The sequence below is a fragment of the Cicer arietinum genome, chromosome 6 (genome assembly GCF_000331145.2).
Source record: "Cicer arietinum cultivar CDC Frontier isolate Library 1 chromosome 6, Cicar.CDCFrontier_v2.0, whole genome shotgun sequence".
Lineage (NCBI taxonomy): Eukaryota > Viridiplantae > Streptophyta > Magnoliopsida > Fabales > Fabaceae > Cicer > Cicer arietinum.
In genome coordinates this window covers 636,475-650,502 of record NC_021165.2, presented here as the reverse complement: position 1 = coordinate 650,502, position 14,028 = coordinate 636,475, and the positions used below count along the sequence as shown (strand labels likewise).

Genomic DNA, 14,028 nt, shown 5'->3' with positions numbered 1-14,028 from the left:
AATGCATCATTTTCCAAATTAAGTGTAATTCTTAAAAAGAATGTAAAGTGAGTAGAGTGACTTCTATAACTTCAATTTAATTATAGAGTAACGCACATCAAAAGTCAAAACCCATAAGAGTAGAGACTATCCGGACCGGCTACGAGTTTCGATTCCCATCAAACCAACTCTATTGAACCGGTCCGGTTTATTTTAAGCTGTGTTGTGGAAACATAGTACGTTGACACGTAAACATTGCCGGAACAAAACACAACCTCATCAGCTTCATCTCTTTTTTGAAGCTACAAACAAACGTACGTTAACGGTGCCAATGTCCACCGTCAGAATTCAAGTTTCGGCGTGCGCTCTTTCCGCTACCGTCAATCACCTTCGATATCGCCCAAACTACGTCGTTTCAACCAGCCACTTCAACAACCATTTCAGCTTCAAACCCCTCAGAGTATCAATGTCTTCCGTTCCTCCTTCCGAGCCATTGGAAGTTGTTGTCAAAGCTTCTATCACAACACCGAACAAGATCGGAGACTGTAAAAAAACTCAACCTTTTCACGTTTTTATTTATTCTCAGTTTTAAGTTTTTTTTCTTAGTAGGAATTGAAATGAAATTAGCATTTGAAACATTGATGGTGTAGATAGAAAGAGTAGAGTAATGTTGTTATAATAATGTTAAGGAGTAAATATGAACATGATTCATCATGTATCTAGACTTATGTTGTGTTCACATGCATTCTCAATTTTCACTACACTTCCCAATCAGAATTAGTGGATATTTATATTATATTTTAAAAGGAACTCTTCTCATATTCAAATCACTTGAAATATTTTTGTCTAAAAAAAAATAAAAATTGCTTGATTGTACAAATTCAGAAAAGTAAATTTTTGTATTGTGTTAGAATAAATTTTTGAATGCATCATTTTCCAAATTAAGTGTAATTCTTAAAAAGAATGTAAAGTGAGTAGAGTGACTTCTATAACTTCAATTTAATTATAGAGTAACGCACATCAAAAGTCAAAACCCATAAGAGTAGAGACTATCCGGACCGGCTACGAGTTTCGATTCCCATCAAACCAACTCTATTGAACCGGTCCGGTTTATTTTAAGCTGTGTTGTGGAAACATAGTACGTTGACACGTAAACATTGCCGGAACAAAACACAACCTCATCAGCTTCATCTCTTTTTTGAAGCTACAAACAAACGTACGTTAACGGTGCCAATGTCCACCGTCAGAATTCAAGTTTCGGCGTGCGCTCTTTCCGCTACCGTCAATCACCTTCGATATCGCCCAAACTACGTCGTTTCAACCAGCCACTTCAACAACCATTTCAGCTTCAAACCCCTCAGAGTATCAATGTCTTCCGTTCCTCCTTCCGAGCCATTGGAAGTTGTTGTCAAAGCTTCTATCACAACACCGAACAAGATCGGAGACTGTAAAAAAACTCAACCTTTTCACGTTTTTATTTATTCTCAGTTTTAAGTTTTTTTTCTTAGTAGGAATTGAAATGAAATTAGCATTTGAAACATTGATGGTGTAGATAGAAAGAGTAGAGTAATGTTGTTATAATAATGTTAAGGAGTAAATATGAACATGATTCATCATGTATCTAGACTTATGTTGTGTTCACATGCATTCTCAATTTTCACTACACTTCCCAATACCCTTTTTTTTTTTTTTTATTTTTAATATTACCCTTATGATGGTATTGGTTTCACCTTTTCAAGGATAGGATTTGATTTAAAAATTGAAAGCAATCTTAATCTTATATGAACATTAATAGTGGGTTAATAAGTTTCAATTAAGGTCAAATTGAGTTGCAGGACCATAATTCAAACCCTGACCGGAACAATTGTTGGTCGGACTTAATTACCTCCAGGTCGAACTCCGTATTACTAGGTCCCCTTCCCCTGGTAACTATAGGGTTAAGACCCAAAAAAATCATACACGAGCAGTTACAAGCTCAGTTTAGTTCAATCTTAGGTCATTAGCTCATATTTTTGTGTGTATGTGTTTAAGATACAATTAAAATTGTGTAATTTCTCATGTTTTGTATAGTTTTGAACTGATATTGACATGGAAATTGAGTAATTGACATTCACATTTCATGTATTTTATTTTAATTCCATGATGTAGGTAATGGCAATAAAACAACTTTGTCTTGGAATCATAGAGAGTTAATGGTGCATATATTTTCTGTTTGAGAAAACAAATAAATTTTTTGTTTGCATTTGAGCCTTAAACTTGGAGTATCTATTATCACATAATGGCCCTTTGTTGAATTGTCTATTCAGGCCCTTTTAGCCAAAGGGTATTGCTGACACTGGAGGAAAAACATTTGCCTTATGACCCAAAATTGGTGAATTTAGCCAACAAACCAGAATGGTGATCTTCTGCTCCATTTCTCTGTGTCAAGTTTTTCCTTTGTCTTTTCTAGTCGTTTTTTCATAAAACTCGGTCACTTACAGACCACAAGTCCGCAAATTTTTCTATCATGGTACTAACTTTGTACTCCATTTTGTTGTAATAATTTGTTTTGCTGGTTCAGGTTCCTTGAAATAAGTCCTGAAGGTAAAGTTCCTGTAATAAAGTTTGATGGGAAATGGGTTCCGGATTCAGATGTAATCACACAAACATTGGAAGAGAAGTATCCTAGCCCACCATTGATTACTCCACCTGAAAAGGCTACAATGTATGCTTCTACTCTTATAGATTTCCTCATCATTTTAAGATACTTTGAATCTAAAATCTAGTTTACTTGTACATGTCTTTGAGTTTTTTGAAAAACGCATGGTGATAAAATTATACGAGTTTTTTTTTTTAGCTCAGCAATTAGACGAGCTTAAACAGTTACTTTCTTGCTCGTCTTTTATTTTGTTTTGCCTTTATGTTTCCCCTCTACTTCATGTCATCTTTTTAATCTTCAATTGTTCATTCATGGCTATATTAATTTTACTCCAATTATCTAATGTGTGCATGTGTTCTTTTTCTTATATAGTGGTTCAAAGATCTTTTCTACATTTATTGGATTTCTCAAGAGCAAAGATTCCAATGATGGAACAGAACAAGCATTGCTAAATGAACTGAGCTCTTTCAATGATTACATCAAGGAAAATGTATGACTTTTTTTTCTTTCTATTTTTGTCTCTGCTATTTGTTTGCAATCTTGTTTTGGTTGTTGATATGATGATAAGACCTCTTTAAGTCACAGAGGATACATACACGAATTCTTTTCCCCACAAGTCATTATCCTTGCTTAAGTGGTTCCTCTTGACATTGGTATCTCTATCTTTATTTCATTAACCTTTTTATGTTCTGCATAAGCAATTAGGTTAGAACTGGAATGTCTTAAGGATTAAGCTTTAACTTGGGATACACCTATCCCTCTTCTTCCGCATCTCTGCCACTGCCATATATATTTCTTGTAGACTATTTGTTAAGGAACTAAATAGTAAAAAGTCAAATCAAATATAGAATTCCAAAGGAATGAATTAAAGAACACCAATAGCTGTATTATTCGATACTCAACGAATATCTACTGTGATTTCCAGAGCTCAAAGCTCCTACAGAAACAATGTTTAACCCTATCCATGCAACCATATGCTCACCAAAATTACACTGCCCTATTTATTTTTCCTAGCTTAAACTTTCAGTATTTTAGGTCTCTCAACCCCGGCCGGCATCACATCTTTTCCGGCATTATGGATGTTATAACTTTTCTTGTGCCGAGCTGGTGCCTCTTATACTCCATCTACATAAGATGTTACAACTTCTTAAATGGGGATAAGTGCATGCTATATTTAGTTGATTGCTTGATACACATTACTGTCATTTCGTCACTTTAAGACCTGTAAAGTTTACAAATAATTGGTTGTGAGCTATTTTTTAAACAATTAATTTAAGCAAGCAACATAAATTGCTAGGTTTTGCATTGCTGTCATTTGGTTTCTTTAAAATCTTTTTTTATAGTAATGGGTCTATTTGAAAAAAAATTCAATTCATATCTAAAATCTGTGCAAAATGTTTCTTCTCATATTCACAGGGTCCTTTTATCAATGGGAAAGACATATCTGCAGCTGACCTGTCACTTGGACCAAAGCTATACCATTTGGAAATTGCTTTGGGGCATTATAAGAAATGGACAATACCTGATTCACTTACCTTTTTGAAGTCTTACATAAAGGTACGTTCAAGATCAGCTTCCCCGTTCGACGCCTTTCATTTTCTTGTTCTTTTAGACAGTTTTCAAATCTAGAATTGAATGCATACTACTTTCTTAAACCCATATTTATGTTGCATTTTCACCAATAGTTTATCAAATTTGTGGAAATAATGTCCAAAAGATATTCTGCATTGTTCATGCTTAAAGATCATAGGCTAATGTATGAAAATGATTTATCAACAAGGAGACCTGAATTTGAAGTTTCTTCTTAGCTCTAAATTCAAATGTTTTCAATGATGTGCTTTGGCCTTGGTGACCCTTTTGGTAATGAAAATTCTTTTGTTTAACTTACAGTTTACCATAGCTAACATTGTTGAACGTACAGGATATTTTCTCGAGGGAATCGTTCATCAACACACGTGCACAACCGCAAGATGTCATTGAAGGTTGGCGTCCTAAAGTGGAGGGTTGATTATATGCTACTCTTTCTTTCATTTGCTTGAGACTCTAAGGGTACATGCTACTCTAGTTGGGTATATATTCAGCAGCATTCTATCAAGAGCTGAATACCAATATTGTTATATATTGTAGCCGTGATTGTTCACTGTCAACTAAAGCATACTTGTTTTTTCTTTCTTTCTTAAGAATAGTTGGCCAGAGATTGTAACATGTTAGGGAGAGAGGTCATGAAGACTGTATGTAGAGATAAATAATTGCATTATGCGAAGAGAAATTGGAATTACATCCATCCCTAACCTAGCTAGTGTTCGGCTAAGAAAAATTTGGCTCCTCAAAAGTGAATAAATCAATGTTTAATATATTAATTACTCATGATTGATCATACATATGTATATAATATTAACTATTGATTTGATCGTTAAATAATCGATATTATTCATTTTATTCTCTAAAAGTACAAGTCGTATGTACTTCAAAAGTTGGGGTTTAAATCATATCGTGTTAAATAGATAATAGTTTTTTTAGTATGTAGAAGAGATGATAAGTACCACAAGAATTTCACACAGTGAGATCTCGAGTTCAAAATATATTATCCAACTCTATCAATATCAATATTTGTTAGTTGAGTTAAAATTTAAGGATAAATAATAGCATTTTGAGTTTATAATTACTCAAATGGTAAAATTAGATTGAGTTTATAATTATTCAAATGATAAAATTAGATCTAGAAAGAGATTTAGAGAGAGATTTGAATTTATAATTACTCAAATGGAAAAATTACAAACCGATATAATAAGCTACAATACTTGAAATACAAGAGATTAAATATTTAATAAATTATTTATCTACATAGGCTAAATCTTAATTGATCATACAAAAAATTGTAAGTGATAGTTTTAGTAACAGTTAGCATGTCTAATTTGTTGAGAAAAACAAAACAAGAAAAGGGGCGTAGAACAAAAAGGGCTTAGTTCATCTCATCATTCCAAATATCTACAGTCTCAATTTACAGCTCCATCAACCCACACGACAGACAGCCTTCTCAGCCAGAAAACCTTGCTCTTACTCTGACGATGATCTGCCATTAATAGCAAATATCCAAAGACATTAGAACTCAAGACATATATTTCATGACAAACACATAATCACACTATCTCCACAATACAACACCAATAAAATGCTCACATGAAACATGCATTTCACTTTACTTTGGCAGATACATCACATTTGACACCAGCACTAAGCACTAATCTTGCGAAAATATACAACCCAGAACAAAATCTACATTAAATATTTCATCTTTGCATTAAAAAAATATTGTTTCATGTGCAATAATAATCTGACAGTTGATGTAAGAAAGCAATACAAAATTAACAAAGCGATTGTAATGCACATATCCACTACTAAATGAAAAGGGTAACTGTAGTAGATCTTAAGTCCATACCATTGTTGGGTTTTCTTGAACTCGGTAAGCACTGGATATATGTTCCGAAAGGCTGTGTAAATCTCAGCTCTCGTCTAAAGATTTGAAAATGAAAAAGATTAACCAAATAAGTCAGAAAAATAACATAATATAAAAAATTTAAAATTACATGAGAATATCTCAAGATAATTCATTACCTTGGATCCTTTCAGATGAATTTTTCCAGAGTCGTATATATATAAGACTATCTTTGGTTGCATCATTTGATAAATTAGTGCTGGAGACGACTCTGGTTTATACTACAACCATGAACAATCAAGTTTAACATGTGAGCAATGATACTGATAAGTATTGTGTTAGGCTTGTGGTGAGCAATGATAATTATATTTAAAATAAAACTCACCACAAGCCTAAGCATGCCCTAATAAGAATATTTAAAAAAAATCATCATATCATTGACAACAATCTATAGAATAATCACATGCTCCAGAGGACCAGAAACAGTACTAATTACTACGAAAAATTGTTGTCAAGACCAGTTTTCCACAAAATTCACCGGGCGACACAGAAAAATGATGGCTTCATTTTGTACTTACAGTAGAGCAAGCACCATGGGACTTAGCAAGATCTTCAAGTCGTATGGGGAACTTGACATCACAAGAGCCAACAATTTCCCAAATCTTAAAATCCTAAAGTCCAATATAAAAGGAATTTAATCAATGACCAAGCACTGGGAAAAATGATAAACAACTTCGGATGAAACGATTTTAGAAGAGATAATGTGAGAGTAGTACTAGTTGTACCTTAAATTTAACTGGGAAGCCCATCTTCCGGATTATGACTGCATACTGAAGAAGACAGCAAAATTAGAAAATATACTACAACGAGTTTATTTTTCTACAAACTACAAAATGAATATGTTCAACACAAGCTAACATTAATGGCAAGGTTCTTCAGTTTAATGAACCTCAATTTAGAAGCTTTAATTTATTGGACAACAAATGAATGAGCTTAGAAAAGAAAAGAACATCAGTATACCTTACTTGCTGCCAATTTTGCCTGGCTCTCACTCTTAGCTCCAGTGCAGACCTAGCCGTGGAGTAGCAATCAAATATAAAAAAGCATAAGAAACATAAATCCATTACAAGCAACATGCTAAAATAATTTGTTATTGTCGGAGTAGCAATGGAGGTCGTTCGAAAATAAAGTAAGGCAGTAAAAATGGATCCTATTGTAAATTCTGCAATCATATTACAAGCACCAAACATTAAATGAGTGATAAAAGGACAGATCTATATATACATTATTAACTATAGCATTTAATTGGCATACGTAGTGAAAATGCCTGTTCACTGATCTCATCAGCATAGTTAAGTAAAACACAGGATAAGAAAAAGGGTTTCATTAACAAAACCATACAACTCCAAATTAATTTACAATTTTATATACATGTTATGGATTACCATGACAAAAGCATGGTTGTCCATTTACGAATTGAATGACAATCACGAGACCTATTTTTTGAATCACGAAACAAAATGTATGGTGATTGCAAGAATTATGATAAACTACAAAAGGAACATACCATCATTCCATTTGAAGAGATTAATGCACTTGATTTTGGTGCCCTGATGGACATACGCACAGCAGGAAGACGCTGCAAACATTTGAATCACAGACATCAGCATTGCAGACAAATGACCGACTAGCATGACAACATATCAAGCATGTATTAATTGATTATTGATTTCAGATAACAAAAGTTTAGTGCATAAGTGGTTGACATCAATGGAAATTAATACTGATAGAAAATCTCATAGATCAACCAAGCTTCTCTGGCTCACATAGAAAGACTGAAGCTTTTGAAAAAGCAATAAGACCAAACTGAAAAACAGAACCCTAATCAACCTTCATTAAAATTCGGATACAAAAACAACAGAATATGCAATTCACAATTAATATACAAAACTTGCCTGTGGATTGTACTCTGCATTAGGAGCTTGAAGCTTAATGGACTTAAGGTCCAACTGACAGTCCAAATTGACAGTTGACATAACATTTCTGGCAGTACAAAGAGTATGCATATTTAGATATTCCAAAGCACTCAGATGGAACACACACACACACAACTAAGCAAGAATAACAGTAACGAAAGAATTAAAGAAGGAACGGATGATATATTCAATTCTCAAAGGAACAGAGAGAAAATATTATCTCTACGCACAAGTAACTAACTAAAATGATGAGATGCCCCAGAGTCCCGACGTTTCCCTTCCCCCATTATCTATACTATTGTTCAGCCTAACCAGCTGAAACCTCAACACCTACTTAGAATCAATAGTTTCCATTGGAAAGAATAACAGCCAAAAACTGAGTTTCCATAACAGCAAACCTCAACAGAAATTAGAAAAAAGAGTTTATTTTATCATCATTAGCCATGTTTTATTCTCAATATCATACGCGAGGGATCACTTAAATTCGAATAGCAAATATCAGGTCACTTCTTAATTACAAATAAGCATACCAAAATGTCAAAAAACTCAAACTGAATTTTGAATCAATCAAAGCATACAAAACACATCAGTTACTAATCTTCCTATGCTTGCAATCAGAATCCAACAGGCCGGTAATTTAACAAGTGTTGTCATTCAATAATTTAGAGATTTTTTATAAAAAAACAGAAGCTATTGTGTTTCTTTACTATAATGAAAATAACTTATTTATTAAAATAACACTACAGAAAATAAGTTTCAATAGCAACTACTCAAAACAACTTCATACAAGTTATAACAAACAAATAAAAAAAACTCCTAACAGTATTATTTAATATTAAATAATAATTTAAAAAATGTAACAAACACGATATTAATGGAAAGAAAAATGGATACTCACAAAATGGTGGGCACCATATCAGAAGCCTTGTTTACATCCACAGAATGGGTTTCTTCCATTCCTTGGTCAGCCATGTATCCTATCTAATCTTTCTTTTATATGCTATGCTTCAAAATTAGCCAAGACACACACACCTAACAGAAACAAAATTAGCGATGTTTGAGGAATGAGATATCGTGGTTACGAAGAAATCTAATACACTAACAAGATTGTAATGGATACGGACCTTTATTTTGTTGTGGAGAGAAGAAGTAAGAAATAGGGTTTAGAAGAGGTTGCGAATGCAGTTGGGAATAAAATTGAAAATAGGATTGAGTCAGTACGGAGATGACACGGAGGCGAGACGTGCGACGGCGCAATAGAGAGGATGGCAGAGCGTCGGCGGCGTCAATGATAAATATTTAGTAAAAAAGATTTTTCTTTAAGTTTAAGATTTTTTTTATTAAACCAAAAAAGTTTAAGATATTTATTGGATGTTAAATCTGTGCATATCATTTTATTTTCTCAATTTTAAAACGAGCAAAGAGGATTTTTTTTAAATAGTCTTTTTTATTTAAATCAACTACAGGTTTGATCTTATTTTTATTATATAAATTAAATTTTTTATTTTAAAATTTAACCATCATGAGTTTTTTATCAAATTCTTTTTATTCAAATTTAGTGTGACATATTTTAAATGATATGATAATTTTGAATAATAAACATTTATAAAATTTCAAAAATGTTCTTTTAAATATTTAATTTCAACTTATAAAATTTTATTTTTATAATTTAATAAATATTTAATTACAGTTTTGGTTCTTTTAGTTTTACTAATTCACGAAATTGATTCATTTATTTTAAAGTTGATAGTTTCGGTCATTCTTTCATATTTTTAAAATAAAAAATAACTATTTGATGTATTTTAAATAAAATCAAATATGATTTCATGATATAGAATCATACATTACTTATTTATATGTCATTAATTAAATTATAAATAATAAAAAATTCTGAAATTGAAAGTTATGTTTTTACAATATTTTTATTCCAATTTTATGATTTTTAATCATTTTATGTTATCGTATCATATGACACATTTATTTAAATCATATCGCATCGTCGCTTTTTAATTAAAAAATCATTAGAATTGATCAAAATTGTTGACTTTTAAAATAGGTAGATTAGTGAATGAGAATAAATAGATGACTGAAATTGCAATTAAGTCTTTAATAAATAATATATAAATAATTAATATATATAGATTGTTCTACATTATGAGATTGTAGTTCACATCATTTAAAACATATCAAATCATAATTTTTTATGTTAAAAGATATTAGAGAGATCAAAACTATCGAATTTAAAAATATAGAGACCAATTTTGTAAATTGATAAATATTAATTGACTAAAACTATAATTAAATATTTATAAAAAAAAAAAAATCAATCTTATAACAAAAGTAAATTACCAATATGCAAGAGAGAATCATAAATAATAGAGGAAAAATAGAGAGGATCTTATCTCTAGTGTTCTAGAAAAACCAAAATACTCTACTTTTTTTATTATATTTCTTTTTAATATTTAAGAAGGTCTAGGGATGGCAAACATGTATTATGTTTTTATTAAAAAAAATAGTAAAGTGAATTTAAAAAACAATTAAGAACCATATATATTAATAACTTAAACTTAATACATTTAAATGATAATGAAATAGCTCAATTTCATTTTTATTAATGTAAGAAAATTGATATATTTGTTTTAAAATTTGGTAGTTTTAGTTTTTCATTCCAATTTTTCAATTAAAAATTAGTGAAGTGATATACTATAAACAACATAATATATAATACGAGGTATAATGATTAATATCTATGAAATCACAATAAAATCCTCCAAAAACATCACTTTCAACTTCGAATTTTTTTTCTTCATTATATAATTTAATTAATGACATATGAATAATTAATGAAACTAGATGATTCTATATCATGAAATCGTATGCCACATGTTTTAAAAATATATAAAATCATCATTTTTTAAGTTCAAAATTCAAATGAATGAAAATAGAGTAACCAAAAGTACAATTATATCTAATAAGAAAATATAAAAATTATGAAATTTAAGTAGATGTGTCAATAACACAAGTTGATAATATTTTTTTATTTGATAATATTTTTTTATTATGACCGAAAACACGATATAGTTCTCATTTTTTTGAAACTCCATCTTTTTCTTTTCGAACACGACTACTATTTGAATGACTTTTCTTAACTCTTAGTATAGGATTGTGACACACGATAGGATCTTCATATATGAGCCGGTAACTTTTATTGGTATAGAGCAAATTCCTTGTTGTAGACTTTTAATAAACTAGTATTGAGAAAAAATAAGAGATAATAATTTTAATAATGTAAAATATTTGTTTCACCTGTAGAGATTAATACTAAATTGAAAATATAAATCCATATAGTAATAACAATTGACATAAATAATAAATATTAGATACACTATAATTTTTAACGTGAAAAATTTATTTTAAAATAAAATCATAAAAATCATGGGATCAATCAATAACTAAACATCATCCAAAGATGGAAACTAAATAAATAGCAAAAAAACCTTCTACAAAAATAGGTCATCCAGACTAATGAAAAATGTAAAACTACCAACGATGTATATTAAAAATACTAAATTAATGTAAAAATAAAGAGCAGCTGCCTGATTCTCACGGCACTGCTGCTGTTTTTCTCTCGTACAACTAACTACTATAGCATTCTCGCATATCGAAATAGTTTTACGCCACTTGTAAGTTTAGGGATATAATCACTTTTCAATGCGACTCATCGTGCCTCCACAATTTTCAGCACTATACTCCATATTTTGAGTAAAGTACTTAAAAAGATTATCATCAAATTCAATATATTTTCATTCTTACATGTGATTTTCCACGACGTGGTTGAGATTTGAATGAGATTAAAGATGATGCATCATACATTACTGTTAGATATTGATCCTACGCGAAAAAATTAATTTAGTTGTTATGATTTAGATTTTGGATTGATTATTTATTTCAAATTTTTGAGTAAAATAAATTTTTAATTGCTATAAAAATTTATTATTTTGATTTTAGTCCTTAAAATAAATTCCATCAATTTTTAGTCTCTTAAAAAAAATTTCTCTTGAAAAAATTTATTTTCATTTTTTGTCCATAATTTTAAATCAACTATAGTATATCTTTAAATTTTTTTAATTATTTTTGGCAGTAATATATATGATATATTTAACAAACGTACAAAAATTTAGAATTTTTTATCAAACGATGAATTAAATATAAATTTTTAAGATTTTTGTGTTTAAAAATTTATATTTACTTTATCGCTCGTTACAAAATTCTAAATTTTTTGTTATGAGATTTATTATAGTTGATATAAAATTAGAGACAAAAAATGAAAATAAAAGTTTTTGTGAGATTATAAAGTTAATGAAATTTTTTTAAAGACTAAAATGAAAATAGTGATATTTTATAGGGACTAAAAACTTATTTAATTAATTAAAAAAAATATGTATTGCTATCTTATTTTTGTCCTTCTTGGATCTCAAAATGTACTATTCTTTTTTTTAGTATTTGAGTGAAGTTCACCTTTTGTTCCCGAAAAAAATTATAAAATTGAATCTCGTGGATATGAAAAATTGTTCTTAACAACCAAAATAATTCATGAGTATCCTTTTTGACCAAATAATAATAATACATGCGTAAATGTAATTGGCAAATCAATTCCATATCAGCAGTTTCCTAATTCGATCAAATGATAACAAGAAATTCAATTTAAGACGTCAATAACAAAATTGAGACTAACTATATTATATAGGTAAATTCTTCAATAGCAATGAAAAGAGTTGGGTACCAGAATCTAACTTAAATTTTTCATTTCATTAAAAAATAGTGTAAAGAAACATAGTGTTCCACGTTTGCTACTCTGCTTTCGTCCTTAAACAGAAGATACGTTGAATAAATCACAAAAATTATCCTCATCAAAAAAGTCAGATACATGGTTGAGAGGAAATCTGAAGTCTTTGATTTGCTCAAGGCATCTTTTTTCCAAACTTTGACTCAAATCATCACACAAGCATAGTTGCAAATCAAGAGATTGAAGCATGGAACAACCATCAAGAATGGTAACCAACGCAGCATTGTTAATCACAATTCCAACAAAAGTAAGATGGTGCAGTCCAGGCATTGCCTTTGCAATTGCAAATACCAAATGATCCCGATTGATATAGAATAGGGTAGGCCTCACAAAATCTAGAGATTTCAAAAGTGGGCAACATCGATTGATAACTTCAAAAGACTCCTTAGGAAATTTGTCGTTAAATGTAATTACAAGCTTCTCTAATAGTGAAAACTTGGTCACAAATTCGATCAAACATTTATTTGAAACTTTAAGACAGTAAAAAAGTCGTAATCGATGTAAGTTAATAGCCCTGCAAAAAGTTATAAATGAGAATATACATAAATTACATAATTCATCACATTAATCTCTTCATTTTAAATAGATGCACAAATTTCAAACTATTAATAGTGAACTGCAATATTATTGCATATTTCAATAATATCACATATGTCTCCTTATATTCTTGCAATATAAAAGTTTTTAGCATAACTACAACTGCGACCACCACAACGACAATTTAAAACCATGATTTTATAATCAGAAACAAAGAAAATGAAAGAGTAATTACCTAGGAGCAATATATTCAAGAAGTTCATCGCAGCCAAGTAACTCAAGATCCAAATCTTCGAGATGACCACAACTAAGATCAATGGCAGAACGACAAAGCGGTTCAAAACAACAAATATCACTAGCAGAAAGATAAAGCGTTTCAAAACATAAAATATCAATCAATGGAATATGATAAATGTGACAAATGCGAATGGTGCGCCACATGAGAGGGTCTTTGCAAATGTTCCACCATAGAGGACACACATTACGTGCACTTGTCAGAATATCAATGGTATCAAGTCTTTGGAGTATGTTCTTTGTCAAATCTATTGGAAGTTCAAGCCAGTTTGGCTTACTTTTGCTCTCACTCTCACTCTCACACTTGCTTTTCATAGTACAC

At 30.4% G+C, this 14,028-nt stretch overlaps 3 protein-coding genes across 5 annotated transcripts; 1 reads left to right on the top strand and 2 right to left on the bottom strand.

Annotated features, from left to right (window-relative positions):
• Window positions 1-220: 220 nt before the first annotated feature.
• On the top strand, window positions 221-4,977 carry LOC101503639 (glutathione S-transferase DHAR3, chloroplastic). 2 transcript variants are annotated; one of them, XM_012716571.3, is made up of 7 exons: window positions 221-447; window positions 1,341-1,426; window positions 2,286-2,376; window positions 2,540-2,683; window positions 2,990-3,107; window positions 4,034-4,174; window positions 4,539-4,977. In XM_012716571.3, the coding sequence occupies exons 1-7, from the start codon at window positions 311-313 to the stop codon at window positions 4,623-4,625; spliced, it is 804 nt and encodes a 267-aa protein (XP_012572025.1). In that variant the 5' UTR covers window positions 221-310; the 3' UTR covers window positions 4,626-4,977.
• Window positions 4,978-5,347: 370 nt separating this feature from the next.
• LOC101503306 (TATA-box-binding protein-like) lies at window positions 5,348-9,319 on the bottom strand. 2 transcript variants are annotated; one of them, XR_003473356.2, is made up of 11 exons: window positions 9,154-9,293; window positions 8,928-9,061; window positions 8,009-8,096; window positions 7,621-7,692; window positions 7,074-7,124; window positions 6,839-6,883; window positions 6,632-6,724; window positions 6,233-6,334; window positions 6,057-6,130; window positions 5,798-5,893; window positions 5,558-5,690 (listed from the first exon to the last, which is right to left on the bottom strand). XR_003473356.2 is itself a non-coding variant. In XM_004503076.4 (10 exons), coding segments are annotated over exons 2-10 (600 nt in total). In that variant the 5' UTR covers window positions 9,002-9,061; window positions 9,154-9,319; the 3' UTR covers window positions 5,348-5,689. The 2 variants fall into 2 exon arrangements, 1 of the variants encoding a protein (XP_004503133.1); XM_004503076.4 differs by lacking the exon at window positions 5,798-5,893 and having other exon boundaries at window positions 5,348-5,690; window positions 9,154-9,319.
• Window positions 9,320-12,896: 3,577 nt separating this feature from the next.
• LOC101495351 (putative F-box/LRR-repeat protein 9) lies at window positions 12,897-14,021 on the bottom strand. Its single transcript, XM_004503136.1, has 2 exons — window positions 13,648-14,021; window positions 12,897-13,389 (listed from the first exon to the last, which is right to left on the bottom strand). Exons 1-2 carry the CDS (start codon window positions 14,019-14,021, stop codon window positions 12,897-12,899), a joined length of 867 nt encoding a protein of 288 aa, XP_004503193.1.
• Between the last annotated feature and the right edge of the window lie 7 nt (window positions 14,022-14,028).